Source organism: Seriola dumerili, unplaced genomic scaffold (genome assembly GCF_002260705.1).
Source record: "Seriola dumerili isolate Sdu_G_001 unplaced genomic scaffold, Sdu_1.0 BDQW01000138.1, whole genome shotgun sequence".
Lineage (NCBI taxonomy): Eukaryota > Metazoa > Chordata > Actinopteri > Carangiformes > Carangidae > Seriola > Seriola dumerili.
This window is the reverse complement of record NW_019174393.1, coordinates 16501884-16518642: the sequence shown is the minus strand read 5'-3', so window position 1 is coordinate 16518642 and position 16759 is coordinate 16501884. Positions and strand designations below refer to the sequence as shown.

The 16759-nt window shown below is 41.9% G+C and overlaps 3 protein-coding genes across 4 annotated transcripts in view; all 3 read left to right on the top strand.

Moving 5' to 3' along the window:
* Window positions 1-535: 535 nt before the first annotated feature.
* Window positions 536-6669, top strand: LOC111224858 (NACHT, LRR and PYD domains-containing protein 3-like). Its single transcript, XM_022749544.1, has 11 exons — window positions 536-913; window positions 1012-1035; window positions 1134-2886; window positions 3052-3225; window positions 3393-3566; window positions 3673-3834; window positions 3935-4108; window positions 4290-4460; window positions 4696-4869; window positions 5259-5305; window positions 5966-6669. The coding sequence occupies exons 1-11, from the start codon at window positions 643-645 to the stop codon at window positions 6556-6558; spliced, it is 3717 nt and encodes a 1238-aa protein (XP_022605265.1). The 5' UTR covers window positions 536-642; the 3' UTR covers window positions 6559-6669.
* A 1902-nt stretch (window positions 6670-8571) lies between these two features.
* On the top strand, window positions 8572-12534 carry LOC111224508 (angiopoietin-related protein 5-like). 2 transcript variants are annotated; one of them, XM_022749018.1, is made up of 7 exons: window positions 8572-8681; window positions 8872-8946; window positions 9128-9149; window positions 9284-9369; window positions 9689-9806; window positions 10924-11109; window positions 11905-12534. In XM_022749018.1, the coding sequence occupies exons 1-7, from the start codon at window positions 8658-8660 to the stop codon at window positions 12201-12203; spliced, it is 810 nt and encodes a 269-aa protein (XP_022604739.1). In that variant the 5' UTR covers window positions 8572-8657; the 3' UTR covers window positions 12204-12534. The 2 variants fall into 2 exon arrangements, with proteins under 2 accessions (XP_022604739.1, XP_022604738.1); XM_022749017.1 differs by having other exon boundaries at window positions 9278-9369.
* A 1945-nt stretch (window positions 12535-14479) lies between these two features.
* The window catches only part of LOC111224615 (angiopoietin-4-like), a 2976-nt gene continuing 696 nt past the window's right edge, over window positions 14480-16759 (top strand). The window contains exons 1-5 of the mRNA XM_022749166.1: window positions 14480-14565; window positions 14747-14768; window positions 14897-14988; window positions 15308-15425; window positions 16046-16231. Coding sequence (XP_022604887.1) covers window positions 14497-14565; window positions 14747-14768; window positions 14897-14988; window positions 15308-15425; window positions 16046-16231 — 487 coding nt within the window. The 5' untranslated portion in view covers window positions 14480-14496. The remainder of the gene's footprint in view (window positions 14566-14746; window positions 14769-14896; window positions 14989-15307; window positions 15426-16045; window positions 16232-16759) is intronic.

The following is a 16759-nucleotide window of genomic DNA, read 5'->3' as shown; positions in this document are numbered from 1 at the left end:
CAGAGGTTTTCAGGAAGTACAAATGTATGCTGGTATCTGTTGACATTGCACTGCTGACAGTAAAAACCGAGCTGCGCCAACAGCCTCCTACAGTATATGTATTCCAGCTCATCAAAAAGACATGAGGGCTTTCCTGCTGTGTCATACTCCTGCAGCTCAGTTTGGGGGGACCTGCAGGCCCTTTTTATTTTGATTTGTCTGGTCACCAAAACAAGAATCTCAATGTGGATGTGACACAGAATGAAACTGAAAATACTGCATAATGGACTGCCTACTTCTCTCACAACCCTCTTCACTATTATGCTTTTCATAAGCAGCCCCCATCCATGCCTATCACGCACTTGACTGGACTGGCTCAACTAGTTTAACAGTATATGGCATGCAAACAACTGCACTCATACGGAAAGCTGTTAAGAGGGGCAGGAACAATGCATTTATAGTAAAACAGCAGTGACATTGCTTTCTGTACTGATTACAAAGGCTGTAAATCTTAGAGCTATGTGACATGATGACGACAGCTACACCAGCCCACATCAGCTCAGAACTGAAACTGTTGCTGTGCATTTAAACCTTGCTTCAGACAGAGGATGGACGCACAACAACCGGACAGGCTGATCACATGACCTGCATGGAGAAAAGATAATGGCGCGTGTCCCACAGCTGCTCTTGGAAACTTTAGAAGAGCTGGTTGCTGAACAGCTGAGGACCTTCCAGTTTTTTCTTTTCAGTGGTGTTCTTGAAGGATTCCCACATATTCCAAAGTCTCGGGTTGACGGCGTGGACAGGCCGGGCACTGTGGATGTTTTGGTGCAGACATATGGCTACGATGATGCTGTTACTGTCACAGTGGATATACTGGTGAGGATGAAACTAAAACTGTGTGCTGAAACATTAAAGAAGAAGTACGATGAAGGTAAAAGCATGATTAAAAAGTAAAAATTGGCTGTTTAGTTAGTTTGTAAGACAAAATAGCTTGGCACGTAACACCTATTCCCTCTCTGTCTTTATCAGTTCCAAGCAATCAACCTGGCAAAGGTAAGAAGCTAAACAGACACATTAACAAGTTCAAACTCGTATACCCATGTACAGACAAGGTTGAACTATACAAAACTGAAACTTTATTCTTTGAACAGAAATCGACCACCATGCAATCCGAGACAAACTTAAATCCACTCTGAGGGAAAAGTACCAAAATATTTATGAGGGGAATGCAGATGAAGGGGACACTGTCTACCTCAACAAAATCTACACTGAACTGCGCGTGATCGAAGGAGCTTGGGGAGGCTTCACTGAGGAGCATGAGGTCAGACAGCAGAGGTCCAGCCATGTGACAACAGAAGAAACATCAATTAAGGTTGGCAACATTTTCAAACCCAAGCCCAACCAAGAGAAGCACATCAGAACTGTGCTTACCCAGGGTATCCCTGGAGTGGGTAAAACTGTCTGTGCACAGAAGTTTACCCTGAGCTGGGCAGAAGGAGATGAAAATCGGGACATCACCTTCCTCTTCCCACTTCCTTTTCGTGAACTGAATCCCAACATAGGCGAAAAAGAACACAGTCTGATGCAGCTGCTTCACCAGTTCTTCCCTGAGATGAAACCTCTTGAGACTCTGGGAACAGAATGCAAAGTCTTGTTCATCTTTGACGGCCTTGACGAGACTCTCCTGCCTTTGAACTTCAAACACAACAAGGTCTTGAGAGATGAGACAGAGCCAGCTTCACTGGACGTCCTGATCACAAACCTTATCGCGGGCGATCTGCTTGGGAATGCCCTCATCTGGATCACATCCAGACCTGCAGCGGTCGGCCGTATCCCTCGAAAACACATCCATCTGTGGACGGAAGTCAAGGGCTTCGCCAATGAACAGAGGGAGGAATACTTTAAGAGGCGTTTGTGTGACGATAACCTCGCCTTTAGAATCATCAACCATGTGAAGTCATCAAGAAGCCTCTACATCATGTGTCAAATACCGGTCTTCTGCTGGATCACAGTGACTGTGATGAAGAAAATGTTGCGCGACAACTTGACAAGAGGCATGCCCAATACCCTGACAGAGATGTATGCATATCTCCTTCTCTGCCAGACAGACAGGATGATAGAAGGGCACTACCCAATAGAAAGTGTCAATGTAGTCTTGAAGCTAGCAGAGCTGGCGTACCGTCAACTGGAGAAGGGCAAACTGATCTTCTACGAGGCAGATCTGAAAGAATGTGGCATGGACGTCAAAGAGGCAACCATCTACTCAGGAGTTTGCACCGAGGTATTTATGATGGAGGGCACGAGGAGGCGAGAAGTCTTTAGCTTCGTCCATTTGACCATTCAGGAGTTTCTGGCAGCTGTGTATGCCCATCATTCCTACATGCACGGAAAGGATAATGTCGTTCTTGGATACCTGAAAAGGATGTCTACAAGATGGCTCCCCAAGTCTGTGTTCAATTTTCACAAAACCGCCATTGAAAAAGCCTTGGAGAGTAAGGACGGACGCTGGGACCTCTTCCTTCGCTTTCTCATGGGACTGTCGCTGAAGTCAAACCAGGAGCTCCTGGGTAGAATACTTCATTTGGAAGCAGAAGGAGAGGAAGATGTGGCAAGAACTGTCCAGTTCATCAAGGACAAGATCAAAGAGGAACCAGAGGCCAAGCTCAACCTCTTCCACTGTCTGAGCGAGCTCAAAGAGGAGTCTTTGGTGCAGGAGATCCAGAATTTTGTGAGTTCTGGGAGGCTCGCAGCCAAAAAATTGACTCCAGTTCAGTGGTCTGCGCTCACATTTGAACTGATGACGTCAGAAGCAACAGAGGAAGAGTTCGACTTGAAGAAGTACATAAGATCTGAAGAAGGAGTGGCAAAGCTGCTGACAGTCATTACTTGCTCCACACGTGCTCTGTAAGTTCACCCACATGACAAGACATGTTCCTCTTGCATGCTGGTTTTAGTTGCTCTCTGAGCTGCAAACAAAAGTGATTTCTGCTCATTACCCCAGCTACTTTTGGACTTTTACCTCTGGCCTGACCACTGTCTTATCTCTTTTCTCATCCCTTGTTTTTCTAGGCTAAATCACTGCAACCTCACTGAGAACTGCTGTGAAGATTTGGCCTCTGCACTGAGCTCAACCTCCTCTCACCTGACAGAACTGGACCTGAGTGACAACAGCCTGGGGGATTTAGGGGTGAAGCTGCTTTCTGTTGGATTAGGAAGTCCACACTGTAAATTGAAGAAGCTAAGGTCTGTAGCACTTACAATAACAATATTGCACAATACATCCCCTGCAACAGTAACAACAGTAACAAGCTACTTCTTGTGGTTGTATGAGTTGTGGGTTAGATTTAATGCTATTGAATGCAGTTTTATAGGCCAGGATAATTACACAACTTCCTATTTTCCTTTTTTAGATTACATAAGTGTGAACTGGAAGGAGACTGCTGTAAGGCACTGGCTGGTGTTCTTGGCACAGAGTCAACCCAACTTACAGAACTGGACCTGAGTGCTAATGACTTCCAGAAAACAGCAGTAAAGGCTCTGTGTGTGGGACTCTGCAGCCATCACTGTAAACTGGAAACACTAATGTTCGACCTGCTTCTTGCTGACAAACATAAATCTCTTTCTTGGATCTTCTTTAATCGAAGGCAATGTTTTTAAGAATGGTGTTTTTTGGTAAATACTCTTCTGCAGGTTGAATGATTGCAAGCTGAAAGACAGTTGCTGTGAAGACTTGACTTCAGTTTTAAGCTCAGGCTCATCTCACCTGAAAAATCTTGACCTGAGCAACAACAGTCTGAAAGATTCTGGTGTATGTCTGCTTACTGCTGGACTGGGGAGACTGGAAACACTCAGGTCAGTATGAGCTGCCAAAGTGCCAAAGTGCAGCCATGATCACATGTTCACCATCATTATGTTGCTGTAATTTCATTTGAAAATTTCCTCCACCTATCAGGCTTGGCTGGTGTGGCCTAACACAGAAATGCTGCAATCACATTGGCTCAGCTCTCAGCTCTGACTCCGCCCACCTAAAAGAGCTGGACCTGAGCGGGAACAACCTGCATGGTCCAGACATTCAGCTGCTGTGCGCTGGACTGAGAAGTCCACACTGTAAACTGGAGAAATTAAGGTGAGGTCACTCAGGTTCAGTTGTCACAAAAAAAATATATTTAGCACAGTTCTACATGGACCTTTAATTTGTGAAGTAATAGGGTATAACTTTTACTAAAATAAGCATCAACTGCAGTTCAGCCTAACATTTTAACTTTGTGTGGCAACACCAGATATTAAAGACATTTTCTCACCCTCAGGTTAAATGAAGGCAATCTACAGAAATGCTGTGCTGATTTTGCCTCAGTTCTCAGCTCGGATTCCTCTTACCTGCAAGCCCTCGATCTGAGCGGGAACGACCTGCAAGACTCAGAGGTGAAGCTACTCTCTGCAGGACTGGCAAGTTCACACTGTAAACTGGAGACATTAAGGTGAGCTGCCTTTACATTATCTCTAGCATAACACAATCTTTTTGTCCTCAAATGTCAATAGTGCATGTAGTTACCCTAGATAATAATAATCATAGTAATGTAATAATTAATCATAAGATATAAAAAAATCTGCACTATAAATGTAGAAATGTCAAACCAAACAAGTAAGAAACTCTGTAATCCTCATGTCTTCATAATACAAAAAAGTAAACAATGTGTTTTTGGATGAACACAGGCTGTCGTTCTGCGGAGTCACTGGGAAAGGCTGCACTTATTTGGCTTCAGCGCTGAGCTCCAACCCATCCTGCCTCAGCCAGCTGGACCTCAGCTACAACTTCCTGCAGGACTCTGCAGTGAGGCTGATCTCCGTCCATCGGGACAACCCGCTGTGTAAACTGGAAAAACTCAGGTAAAACACTGGCCCAGTTAGCCTCAGTGGCTCCTGGGTATAACTCACTAGTGGTACCAACGATACAATGAAGAAAAAAAAATACAATCACAGAAATTTCTGAAATACAGACAGTATGGTGGTTCAAGGTTTCATTTAATTACCAAGTTCCCTTTTGGACAGTTTTAGTTTTAGCAGAAACACATGTGATGCACACATGATAAACTGCAGATAGAATAGAAAGCACGATAGACTGAGGAAGCAGGATTCAACATGGTCACATGCTCTACAGTGGACACAATCACATTTTACATATGTACAACATATATGTTTTATATGAATGAATATAAAACTTAATTTCAGTGTGTCTGTTAATGATGAATGTTTCTTATATGTCCACCTGTCTACAGTGTGGAGCACAACGCAGAGTGCTACTTGAAATCAACACTGAAAAACTGTAAGTGATGTAGTTTTACTACATTGTTTTCATTTACTTTCGTTTTAATAAAGAAATGAAGCATTTGTACTGTGGTCTCAATAGCATGTATCCGTCTATCAGTCAGATAGTAACTTTTGAATAGAAATTATTTTGATTATTGAGAGAGATGCATTCATTTAAATTGTATTTTTTAATTCCTTGGTTTGAATATCTAATCGAGCCTCTACCTGAATCTTTGAACTAAGAAAGCAAAATCTATATACCTAAAGATTAGGTTGTGTTTTAAATAATTTTTTCCATCTGCCACCTGAGTTCAGTTTTAGTTTAGTTTAGATTGTGTGCAAATATAAATGTGACATATGAATCCTCTCTCTCCTTTCCACTCTTTTGGTTCGATGTCTTGTACTGTCATTTGTCCAGCAGGTGGGAGGATAGAGATCAAACTGACAGTGTTCTCTGTGATTTTAAACTGGTTTTATGTGGATTCTTTCTTTCTTTCTTTCTTTCTTTCTTGCTTGCTTTCTTTCTTGCTTTCTTTCTTGCTTTCTTTCTGGTCTTTGACCTGAAATGATAGGGGTTGCTGAAATGTTGAGGCCCTGGACCTTATTATGATTATTTACCAATACAGTTATTTAAAAAGGAAGGACACTGAGAAATCCATGTGTATGTCTTTTACAGATGCATGTACACTGACGTTTGATGCAAAAACAGCTGCCAAGTCTCTCTTCCTGTATGATGGGGGAAAGCAGGTGACATGGGTCAGGGAGAGACAGCAGTACCCGGATCACCCCGAGAGGTTTGAGAGTGTCGACCAGTTGCTCTGTCTCCAAGACCTCACCCGGCGCCACTACTGGGAGGTGGAGTGGCGGGGACGCTGGGTGGATGTCGCCGTGGCGATGAGGGGAATCCGTCGAAGGGCAAGCTCTCACCTCTGTGGGTTTGGCAGAACAGACCAGTCCTGGAGTCTGTACTGCTCTGAGGATCGCTACATCGCTCAGCACAACACCCAGTCTGTGGAGATACCAGCACCTCTGTCTCGCTCCCACAGGGTTGGAGTCTATTTGGACTGGGCTGGTGGCACCCTGTCCTTCTACAGCGTCTCCTCTAGGACCCTTAGTCACCTTCACACGTTCTACAGCACTTTCAGTGAGCCCCTCTACGCCGGGTTTGGGATGGCGGAGGAAGACTGCTCTGTGATAATTTGTACAGAGCAGGGCATGCCACAACTAATTTCTCGCTCAGCTAGTGCAGAAAGAGCTGTTGAGTTTTAAGTGCAGACGATGACAGAAAAGATTTCAGTTTAATGGAGGACATAGTGGACACAGACATAATGCTGGAAAAAGGAGAATTATGAGTTTACAGTCAGGCTCTATGAACTTGCTGATTTCAAACTTCATTTGTAGATGTTGATGAAATGTCATTAAATTTCATTAAAAAGGTTTCTCTCAATAGCCAACTGCAAACTTTCAGCTGTAATTTCCAACATGCACGCGAATGCATCACACACTGACATGCTTTTCAAATCCAATGCAGCCAGTGAAGAAAGGCAAAAATCATCCAACAAGATCCTGATGGCTCTGTGGGGCTGTACAACATGGATGTATTAATAGACTTCTTCAAGCTGCTTGTATTGCAGTTGTTACAATCCCATCTGAAAGATATGGACATTTCAAAAAGCAATAATGCAAATTTGGTAACATTTTTTGGCTGAACCGCAATAGTGGGGCCAGCCCTATAATGGAGGCTGACTGACTTACTGAGTGATTATAGTTCCACTATTGGTCAGCCTAATGCCATGTGACTGAATTGGAGTTTCCCCATTTGCCATTGCCCTTTCAAAATGGTTTGGCGCAAACGGTTTCAATTAGGGCAGCGGTAACAACCTGTAGTGTTGGCTGTGCTAACTGCTAAGCTAAAGAGCCTAGCAGATCTGAATAGCATGTAAACAACAGAAACACCAGCAACTGGAAATGAGACGATTCACTTACTGCAGCACAGTAATAAAAGCCCTGTTAAGTAATAAAGGGTTTCTGTCCACTGAAATGCTAGAAGGCTTTTAATTTGAAACAATTGTGGGAGGTGTTTAGTTTGTATAAGACATTATGCAGTAACTTTAAGATGGTAACCAGGGAGAAATGACCAATTCTATGTTAAACAGAAGTGAATAAGAAAAAAAGACCTGCCTCTAGTACAAGCCTATCTCAAATAAAAATTTGATACCTTCTTCAGGTGAGGTAAATAAAGGCCCCACCCACTTTTTGAGGAAATGCAGTAGTTGAAAGGGAATGAAAAAGTGGAAAAACTAGCTAAACAAGTACTAAGTAAAGGAAATATAAACATCACTATTAAACTATCCAAACCAGAGGGAAAGAGCATCATAAGGAAAAATATCCACACAGTACATGCAAATACAAAATTCATGACAGTTGTACGGAAGCCGAGAAAAAGGTCATACTTGCAAATTTGTTTTTATCCTGTTATATTAAGATAACAAAGCTCGGTATCCCGATATATACACTAAATTGCAGTAACACTCCTCCTTAGCAACAATCCTCAGTAACTCGTTAGCTGACGAGGACTGATCTGAAAATGATCTTGTTTGAAAAGACACAATGTGATTTCTGCCCTTGATTGAAATATTTTCTGATGCATTGATCAATGCATAGTTCGGAAATTTCAGTTTACAGCACTAGAAGTTTCCATCTGCATACTGGTTTGGCACATCTGGTCTGTAATTAACAATGTAATTACAATGACAAAATAAGTTTTGTTATCTCGAGATAACGGGATAATTAGCTTGTTATCTTGGGACAGCAAAAAAATTGTTTTCTGCTGATCAGTCTACCGTTCAATCCGTCTGTGAGATATTTCCCTCAAGACCCCAAATATCAACCTCACGGTGGTTCCAAAAGAAAAGTCCAGTGATCACAAAAGTCACTGATTCATCCTCCAGGCATCATGAATAACCAACAGTTGTCGAAACATTAACAAACATTTTCTTCCAGGGAAGAGTGAATTATTGTAAGTGGAAAGCGAAGCCAATTCTGAGTCTTGTAATGTTATTTTCCTTCAGATGTGGAGCCAGATCAGTGCTGGGAATTAAGCTAGTCTAAATAGCTATGACTATCTGGCAGTGTTACAGTGCTGTAGCTGTGAAAGTTGTGTCACATATTTTGAAAAAAAAGAAAAATGACTGAGGAGGAATGTGGGAAGTAACTGGTAGTGTTGTTGACTCAGTCTGTTGCTCAAGCTTCTGTCTTACTCAGTCTGGTCTGAAAGGAAATGACGGCATTTATGGCAAACATGGAGGAGGTGTGGCAGCTTTAGTCGGTGGATAAAGGTTCGCCTATGTTGTGGAATTTGTGCTGCGATGCAAGGTTCACACAACACTCAGGTAAGTGTTTAAAGAAAGAAAAGATAGATTCTTAATGGTATTTTATTTTTGTACCTAAACTGTAGTTTTCAATTTTACATTTAAAGAAGTAATATTGTTGTACATGCTGAGGGTTGATTAAAAAGTTGTTAAAGATATTTTAAGATATCTGATTGGGACCAAAATGTGACTTTTAAACTGTGAAACTCAGGTGAAAATGAAGAGTCTGGTTGGATACTTTGGGCTCATCTTGGCTTTTCTCTTCAGCTGCACAGGACAGGCTGAGGTAAAAATCAAAACTACAGAAACCTCCCCTCACATCAATGTCTTCTTCTGTACTTGCATGAGTGTAAATCAGATAAAAACATAATGTCTTCTCTCAAGCTCTGGTTGCAATGTCTACCTGTAAGTTGTGTATTTTCACTTCATCAAGTCTCACTTTAAAACTTTCTCTGTGGCGTTGCTAGGGACAGCGGACAAGAGGTCGAGGTACAGAGCATGTTGTTATTGCTTACACTTTACAATTCCATATACTTTACATTAGGAATGTACCTTGTACCACTTTCATATTGACTGTGGCTCATCCTCTTTGTTTTCTCTTGTCATGTACATCTAAGGAACAGACTGCACACAGATCAAGACTCGCTCACCACAAGCATCCAGTGGAGTTTATGCAGTCCAGCCTCCTGGAGTCAAGAAGCCATTCATGGTAATGAATGTGGCATGTTGTGTACAAAGCAATTTGTACTTTAACTAACATTTTGCTAAGCCCTGCCTCCTGCTATGCCTGAGGCTTTCTGGTGGCACACACACAGTTTACCATGACAAAGGTGGCAGATTTCTCCCTCTGAATCTGTTGTTGCTGCCATTTGTATTTAATATGCATGTCAGAAATCAGCCCAACATGTCACTTAACACGTCATGTGATCCTTTCCAAAGCCCTGTAGAACATGTCCCAGTCTCTAGTAAAAGTGTGAGAAAACCTGGTAGCTGGTTTTCCTAACGTGTTTCCTTGACTACCTGTTCAGGTGTACTGTGAGATGCGAGCAGATGGAGGCTGGACGGTGTTTCAGAGACGCAGTGGACAAGCCGTTTCCTTCAACAGGAAATGGGCAGCTTACAAAAATGGTTTTGGAAACATGACAAGTGAGTAAGATAAAACACTGCAGTGTTAACCACTGTGTGTATGTCATGATTAGTTATTATTAAGCCTATAAGAGAGTTTGTGTTTGTTTGAAAGGCTAAGTCTAATTCATGGTGACTGTGACACACCTAACAAAACACATAGTGAATATAAATATCCCATAAATTTTGATTATGGACTCAGTGTACTGTAAAGGTAACACATTACAGCAACAAAGATGTCATCTATTGACAGCAGAAATCCCCTCTTGTCATTGCAACAACTCCTCCAACATTTTTCACCCCTCTGACACGACCCATAGGGGTGTCTCCTGAAATAGTGCCCCTATGGCAGCAGGCGTACCAGACCTTGGTCCAATTGTCCATTTGTTGCCATGGTTATTATAATAACGGTCATGGCTTGGTGTAGGTTTAGGAAACGATCGTGATTTGGGTTAAAATAAGTACATCTTCGACATTAGACAATCTTTGTTGTCATGGTTACAATAATAACAACGTACTTAACTTTGTTTAACGGTCATGGATAACTGGAACAACATAACTACTGCTACTTTCAAATGGGAATCAAACACTGCTCTCTTGTGTCATATTCATCCATCCACCACAACCTCCTCCTGACGTGGACTTTGTCTCTCTTTATACTACGTCACCGCGCTTTTCAATTTACTCCTGTCATAATTACTACGACCACTAGATGTCACCTAGCAACAAAACATAACTATTTGTTGTAATAACCTGCTGCACAGACGACCTATGGGCTGGTTTTGCTGTCCTCCAGACTGCGGAGCAATGAGACAGAAGGTGACAGTCACAGTCCAGCTTTTAATCTAATTGCACTGTGAGGGCGACATGCACATTCTCTAACACATCAGACTATGGTGGCAGCTTCACCTGGAGGAAAGCACTATGAGAGAAAACTCCAATTATAAGCACAAATTGCAAGGTTGAACTTTCACCTGACCCTGAATTCCTGCTGATTCACCCACAGGAAACATAAAAACCTGAATCCTGCAGCAATGATAACTGTTGTTTTGTAAAGGGCCAAACTCTTTGGTACATAGTTTGTTTGTGGAAATTGGTGCATATACATGTCATGGCAATGCTCTGCTGATTCCCTCAGAGGACCACTGGCTCGGTCTGGAGAAGGTTTCCTCTGTGACCAAGGACAAGACCAAGAAGTGGACCCTTAGGGTGGACTTGTGGGACCATGAAGGTGGCACTGCTTTTGCGGAGTACCGAAACTTTCGACTGGGAAATGAGAAAACAGCTTTCAAACTGAATGTGGGGAAATACAGTGGAAACACAGGTACTGCAGCCGTTTTAACTGCTGCTCTTTAGCTTTTCTCACTGTCCCTTTTATACACAAACACAAATATGTACAAATATATTTGAATTCTTCTAGTGTCCTCTTCTCACTGTTAATTTGCTTTTATTTTAATAAATCTAAGTTGAAGTCAGTCAGTGAGGAAATTTTAAACATCAGAACATCATTATCAAAGAAGTCTTGATATTGTGAAGTCAATGACGCAGGTATAAATCTTTATTTTTCTCATCTCGGAAACAACTATAAATTCTCCTAAGATATTTCCCATAAAATTAATCTCTTTGAAGATCTTTGCTCCTTCTGTCACATTAGAAGTGATTTTCCCAGGTCAGCACTAACTCTGCCGGCTTCAGCTGTTTTCTGAAACAACAGCGCCCTCTTTCTGTTTTGTGGTGTAAAGCAATCCAGCAGCTTCAAATCCAACTCTGATACACAGTGAGTGGAGAGCAGCTGGAGACTGACAGTTTGTAGTGATAAAATGCTTCACACAGCTGCTTTCAAATGAAAGAAGAAATAACATAATTTTCATCCTAAAAATGAGAAGCTGACAGTTTATTGATAAACACACCTAAGCTGAACTCTGCAGTCAGTGGTTTTACTGCTAGAATCTTACTTGGTCTGGTATGACCAGTAGCTTATGGTGACTAATGTTTACAAACCTAATCCAGACATAGTTGTACAGCTGATAAAAGTGAGTAATTACTTACTTTTACTGGGAAATTCTTTGTTTCATCATCTTGTAACTCCAGACCAAATTGTTCCAAACTTTGTTTAAAGGCGACGCCATCCGAGGTGCCTATTCAGGCATCGACCAGAATGGCTACGGCTTCAGCACCGTTGATCGTGACAACGACGGCTGCTCCCCGTGCATCTTTGGTGACATTGCGAAGAACCAATGTACCTCATCAGATGGCGGTGGTTGGTGGTACAGTCGCTGTGGTTCTGCCAGTCTGAATGGTGACTGGCATCCTGCTGGTGACAACATCGGTTGGGCCTCTGGCCTTCACTGGCGCACCTGGAGACCTCCTGCACCTTACTCGGCCAAGGCCAGCAGAATGATGATCAAGTCTGTGTGAGAGGAGAGCGTCCATGTTTAACTCCATGTTGGCTCACATGTAAAAGAAGAATCCAACAATCATCTTTGTACTGCTCTTACTTTTAGAAAGTGGTTGTTCAGTTTATTTCACACTTGTGGGGTGATTCTGCCTTTGGAGATTAAACAGTTACAGTAATGCTGGATGCTAGTGTTCAGTCGTAACTTAAATGTACCAAGTCACTTTGAGGATTTTGATGCAGCACAATCCACATCTAGTGCAAGGTGTTTAGCCTTTGTAATAGCCGTGCTAACAATCCACAAAATGCATTTATTCCATTATGAAACTTCTACAAATAAACTACTTGCAGAACCTGCTTGTCAAATGTTCTTTATTCCTGGTTTAACACCATGTGAGTAACAATGAGTTCATCTTCAAACTATTATTACAGGTTTTACATTTTCAAACATTTATTGCAGTATGTTTTACATATAGATTTTCGATGATGTCATCACATGTAAATCAGGTCTTTGTTTCTTGGCAACATTAAACAGTTCAGAGATTTGCATGAATATGTGGCAGTTGAGGTAAAGATTAATATTATTTAATATAAAGGCCGTTATAAATTCCACTTGCAGTTTTATTCTCCACTGACGGACAATAGAATGGAGAGACTCCCACCTCGCTGGATTACAAGTGTCTGGTGTATGAACCATTTTGAGACAGATTTACATTGTTTTCATTAAACTTACTGTCAGAGGATGGAGCGTTGGCTGCACTCAGTACGTCACAATCAGCTGAAGTGATCCAGGCCACAGTGTGGCACTGCTCGCACATCCCAGGTTTACAACAGCATTCAAAGTGATGGCTAACAAGAGAAACAACTTGGGAGATAAAATACCTGTTGTTCCCAGTGTTGCTATGGAGGTGTGGTCAACAACTGGGAATTAATCTACCTGCCTAACTGTAAATAAATCCATATCATTCATTTATAATGGCATTCTGTGATGTCCTGTAAATAATGTGCCTGGCAGCCATTATTTACATCCTGCAGTGGCCTTACATGGTCCTTGTTCAATGAAAATATTGATCAGTCACTGATCAACAAAGATCTTATAAATATATGGTCACTTAACATTTTCCAGCTTTACAAGTTGCCAAGTTTCTCCTGAGAGCTCCATCAAACAGTTGACTCCTATTCCAACAGTTTTAATGCCTAAACATCTGACAGTCATCCAGAACTCATAGAACCATAGTTACACATGTAACTCTCCTTTTAGCCTCTAACACCAGCAGATAACGGCTCACATTTCACTGAACCCAAAGCACAGGTTATCTCTCAGAGGTAGACAGTTAGCTGCTTCAAGTCTAGCGGCTAATGGGGTCGGCTGAGTGTGTTTGAGACACATAGATGAGGCTGGAATCCAAGGTTCATGAATGCTGAGCTTTTTTATTTCATTTCTTTTCATATTTCTTTTATTTAAAGTATATGTTTTTGGGCTTTTTATGCCTTTATTGATAGTGCAGTAGAGAGAGACAGGAAATGGGGCCAGCTGCAGCGAGGACTGTAGCCTCCACACATGGGGCGCCTGCTTTACGCCACACGATGCCCCTCAAATTTCTTTTTAACATGTGTGTGGTTTATGCCAGGACGTACACCCACCATGGCTGAGGTAAAAAAAAAAAAGAAAAAAAGGAAAGAGGTGTATATGACCTCTCATCCTGGTTAAGTGGTTGCACCTGAGGAGGGCGGTTCCTTTCCAGGCAGGAGTGGTTCATCTATCCTCCCTCCCTGCCTCAGGTGTGATCATGAGACTCCTGATTGGAGACTTCTTCACAGCCTTGTGAATAAAAACTCATAGTATTTCCAGAAACGGTCTTATTACCAACTGGGCTTCAGTGTGGAAGTTTTATGGTAATATTCCCTTCTCTCAGTCTGCCTCATCTGATTCTGCTTTGGTTAGTGATTTCCTGCATCTCCCAGGTTGAAGCAGGTGTCAGTTTAGTCAGTGGGAAAAGGTGCTCTTCCTGTTGTGGAGTCTGAGCTGAGATTCAAGGTTCACTGAACATGCAGGTGAGTGTTTGTGCTTATTGATTTTAATGGTTGTATTTTACACTTAAATCTTTTGAAAGTGAAGGAAGGTTGAAATGTCTGCTTTGTCTCATTTGTCAGTCTCCTTATGAGGGCTGAGTTGTAAACTTCAGTTTTCAATTAACATTGAAAGAAGTAATATTGTTGTACATGCTGAGGGTTGATTAAAAAGTTGTTAAAGATATTTTAAGATATCTGATTGGGACCAAAATGTGACTTTTAAACTGTGAAACTCAGGTGAAAATGAAGAGTCTGGTTGGATACTTTGGGCTCATCTTGGCTTTTCTCTTCAGCTGCACAGGACAGGCTGAGGTAAAAATCAAAACTACAGAAACCTCCCCTCACATCAATGTCTTCTTCTGTACTTGCATGAGTGTAAATCAGATAAAAACATAATGTCTTCTCTCAAGCTCTGGTTGCAATGTCTACCTGTAAGTTGTGTATTTTCACTGCATCAAGTCTCACTTTAAAACTTTCTCTGTGGCGTTGCTAGGGACAGCGGACAGGAGGTCGAGGTACAGAGCATGTTGTTATTGCTTACACTTTACAATTCCATATACTTTACATTAGGAATGTACCTTGTACCACTTTCATATTGACTGTGGCTCATCCTCTTTGTTTTCTCTTGTCATGTACATCTAAGGAACAGACTGCACACAGATCAAGACTCGCTCACCACAAGCATCCAGTGGAGTTTATGCAGTCCAGCCTCCTGGAGTCAAGAAGCCATTCATGGTAATGAATGTGGCATGTTGTGTACAAAGCAATTTGTACTTTAACTAACATTTTGCTAAGCCCTGCCTCCTGCTATGCCTGAGGCTTTCTGTTGGCACACACACAGTTTACCATGACAAAGGTGGCAGATTTCTCCCTCTGAATCTGTTGTTGCTGCCATTTGTATTTAATATGCATGTCAGAAATCAGCCCAACATGTCACTTAACACGTCATGTGATCCTTTCCAAAGCCCTGTAGAACAGGTCTCAGTCTCTAGTAAAAGTGTGAGAAAACCTGGTAGCTGGTTTTCCTAACGTGTTTCCTTGACTACCTGTTCAGGTGTACTGTGAGATGCGAGCAGATGGAGGCTGGATGGTGTTTCAGAGACGCAGTGGACAAGCAGTTTCCTTCAACAGGAAATGGGCAGAATACAAAAATGGTTTTGGAGACGTGACAAGTGAGTAAGATAAAACACTGCAGCGTTAACTGTCATTATTCATTTCCATTAATCCTGACAGTTTAAAAGTGGTTGTTTGTCTAGAAGGCTAAGTCTAATTCATGGTGACTGTGACACACCTTACAAAACACACAGTGAATATTCATTTTAATTCATTAATTTTAAATTCGAGACTGGATGTACTGTAAAGAGAACACATTGCAATAACAAAGATGTTGTTTTTCTCGTCGACACTTGCAGCAAAGAGCTCCCCTTGTCACCTGCTGTCCTCCAGACTGTGGAGTAAAGAGACACAGTCCAGCTTCAAATCTAAACTAGATTACACTGTGAGGGTGACATGTACTTTCTCTAATACATTATCGGCCATGGTGGAAACTTCACCTGGAGGAAAGCCCTTTCAGAGAAAACTCACTTCATCGCCAATTATAAGCACAAATTGCAAGGTTGAACTTTCACCTGACCCTGAATTCCTGCTGATTCACCCACAGGAAACATAAAAACCTGAATCCTGCAGCAATGATAACTGTTGTTTTGTAAAGGGCCAAATTCTTTAGGACATAGTTTGTTTGTGGAAATTGGTGCATAAACGTGTCATGGCAATGCTCTGCTGATTCCCTCAGAGGACCACTGGCTCGGTCTGGAGAAGGTTTCCTCTGTGACCAAGGACAAGACCAAGAAGTGGACCCTTAGGGTGGACTTGTGGGACCATGAAGGTGGCACTGCTTTCGCTGAGTACCACGACTTTAGACTGGGAGATGAGGACACAGCTTTCAAACTGCATGTGGACAAATACAGTGGAAACGCAGGTACTGCAGCCGTTTTATCTGCTGCTCTTTAGCTTTCCTCACTGTCCCTTTTTTATACAAACACAAATATTCTCTTTATTTATACCATAATTTTTGCGTGCTGTTTTCAATGTTTTGAGTGAGTGTAAATTAAACTTACAAGTCAATGATGCACATTAGAAGTGATTTTCCCAGGTCAGCACCAACTCTGTCGGCTTCAGCTGTTTTCTGAAACAACAGCGCCCTCTTTCTGTTTTGTGGTGTAAAGCAATCCAGCAGCTTCAAATCCAACTCTGATACACAGTGAGTGGAGAGCAGCTGGAGACTGACAGTTTGTAGTGATAAAATGCTTCACATAGCTGCTTTCAAATGAAATAACATCATTTTCATCCTAATAATGAGAAGCTTAAAGTTTGATAAACACACCTAAGCTGAACTCAGTGCAGTCAGTGGTTTTACTGCTACAGTCTTACTTGGTCTGGTATGACCAGTAGCTTATGGTGACTAATGTTTGCAAACCTAATCCAGACATAGTTGTACAGCTGATAA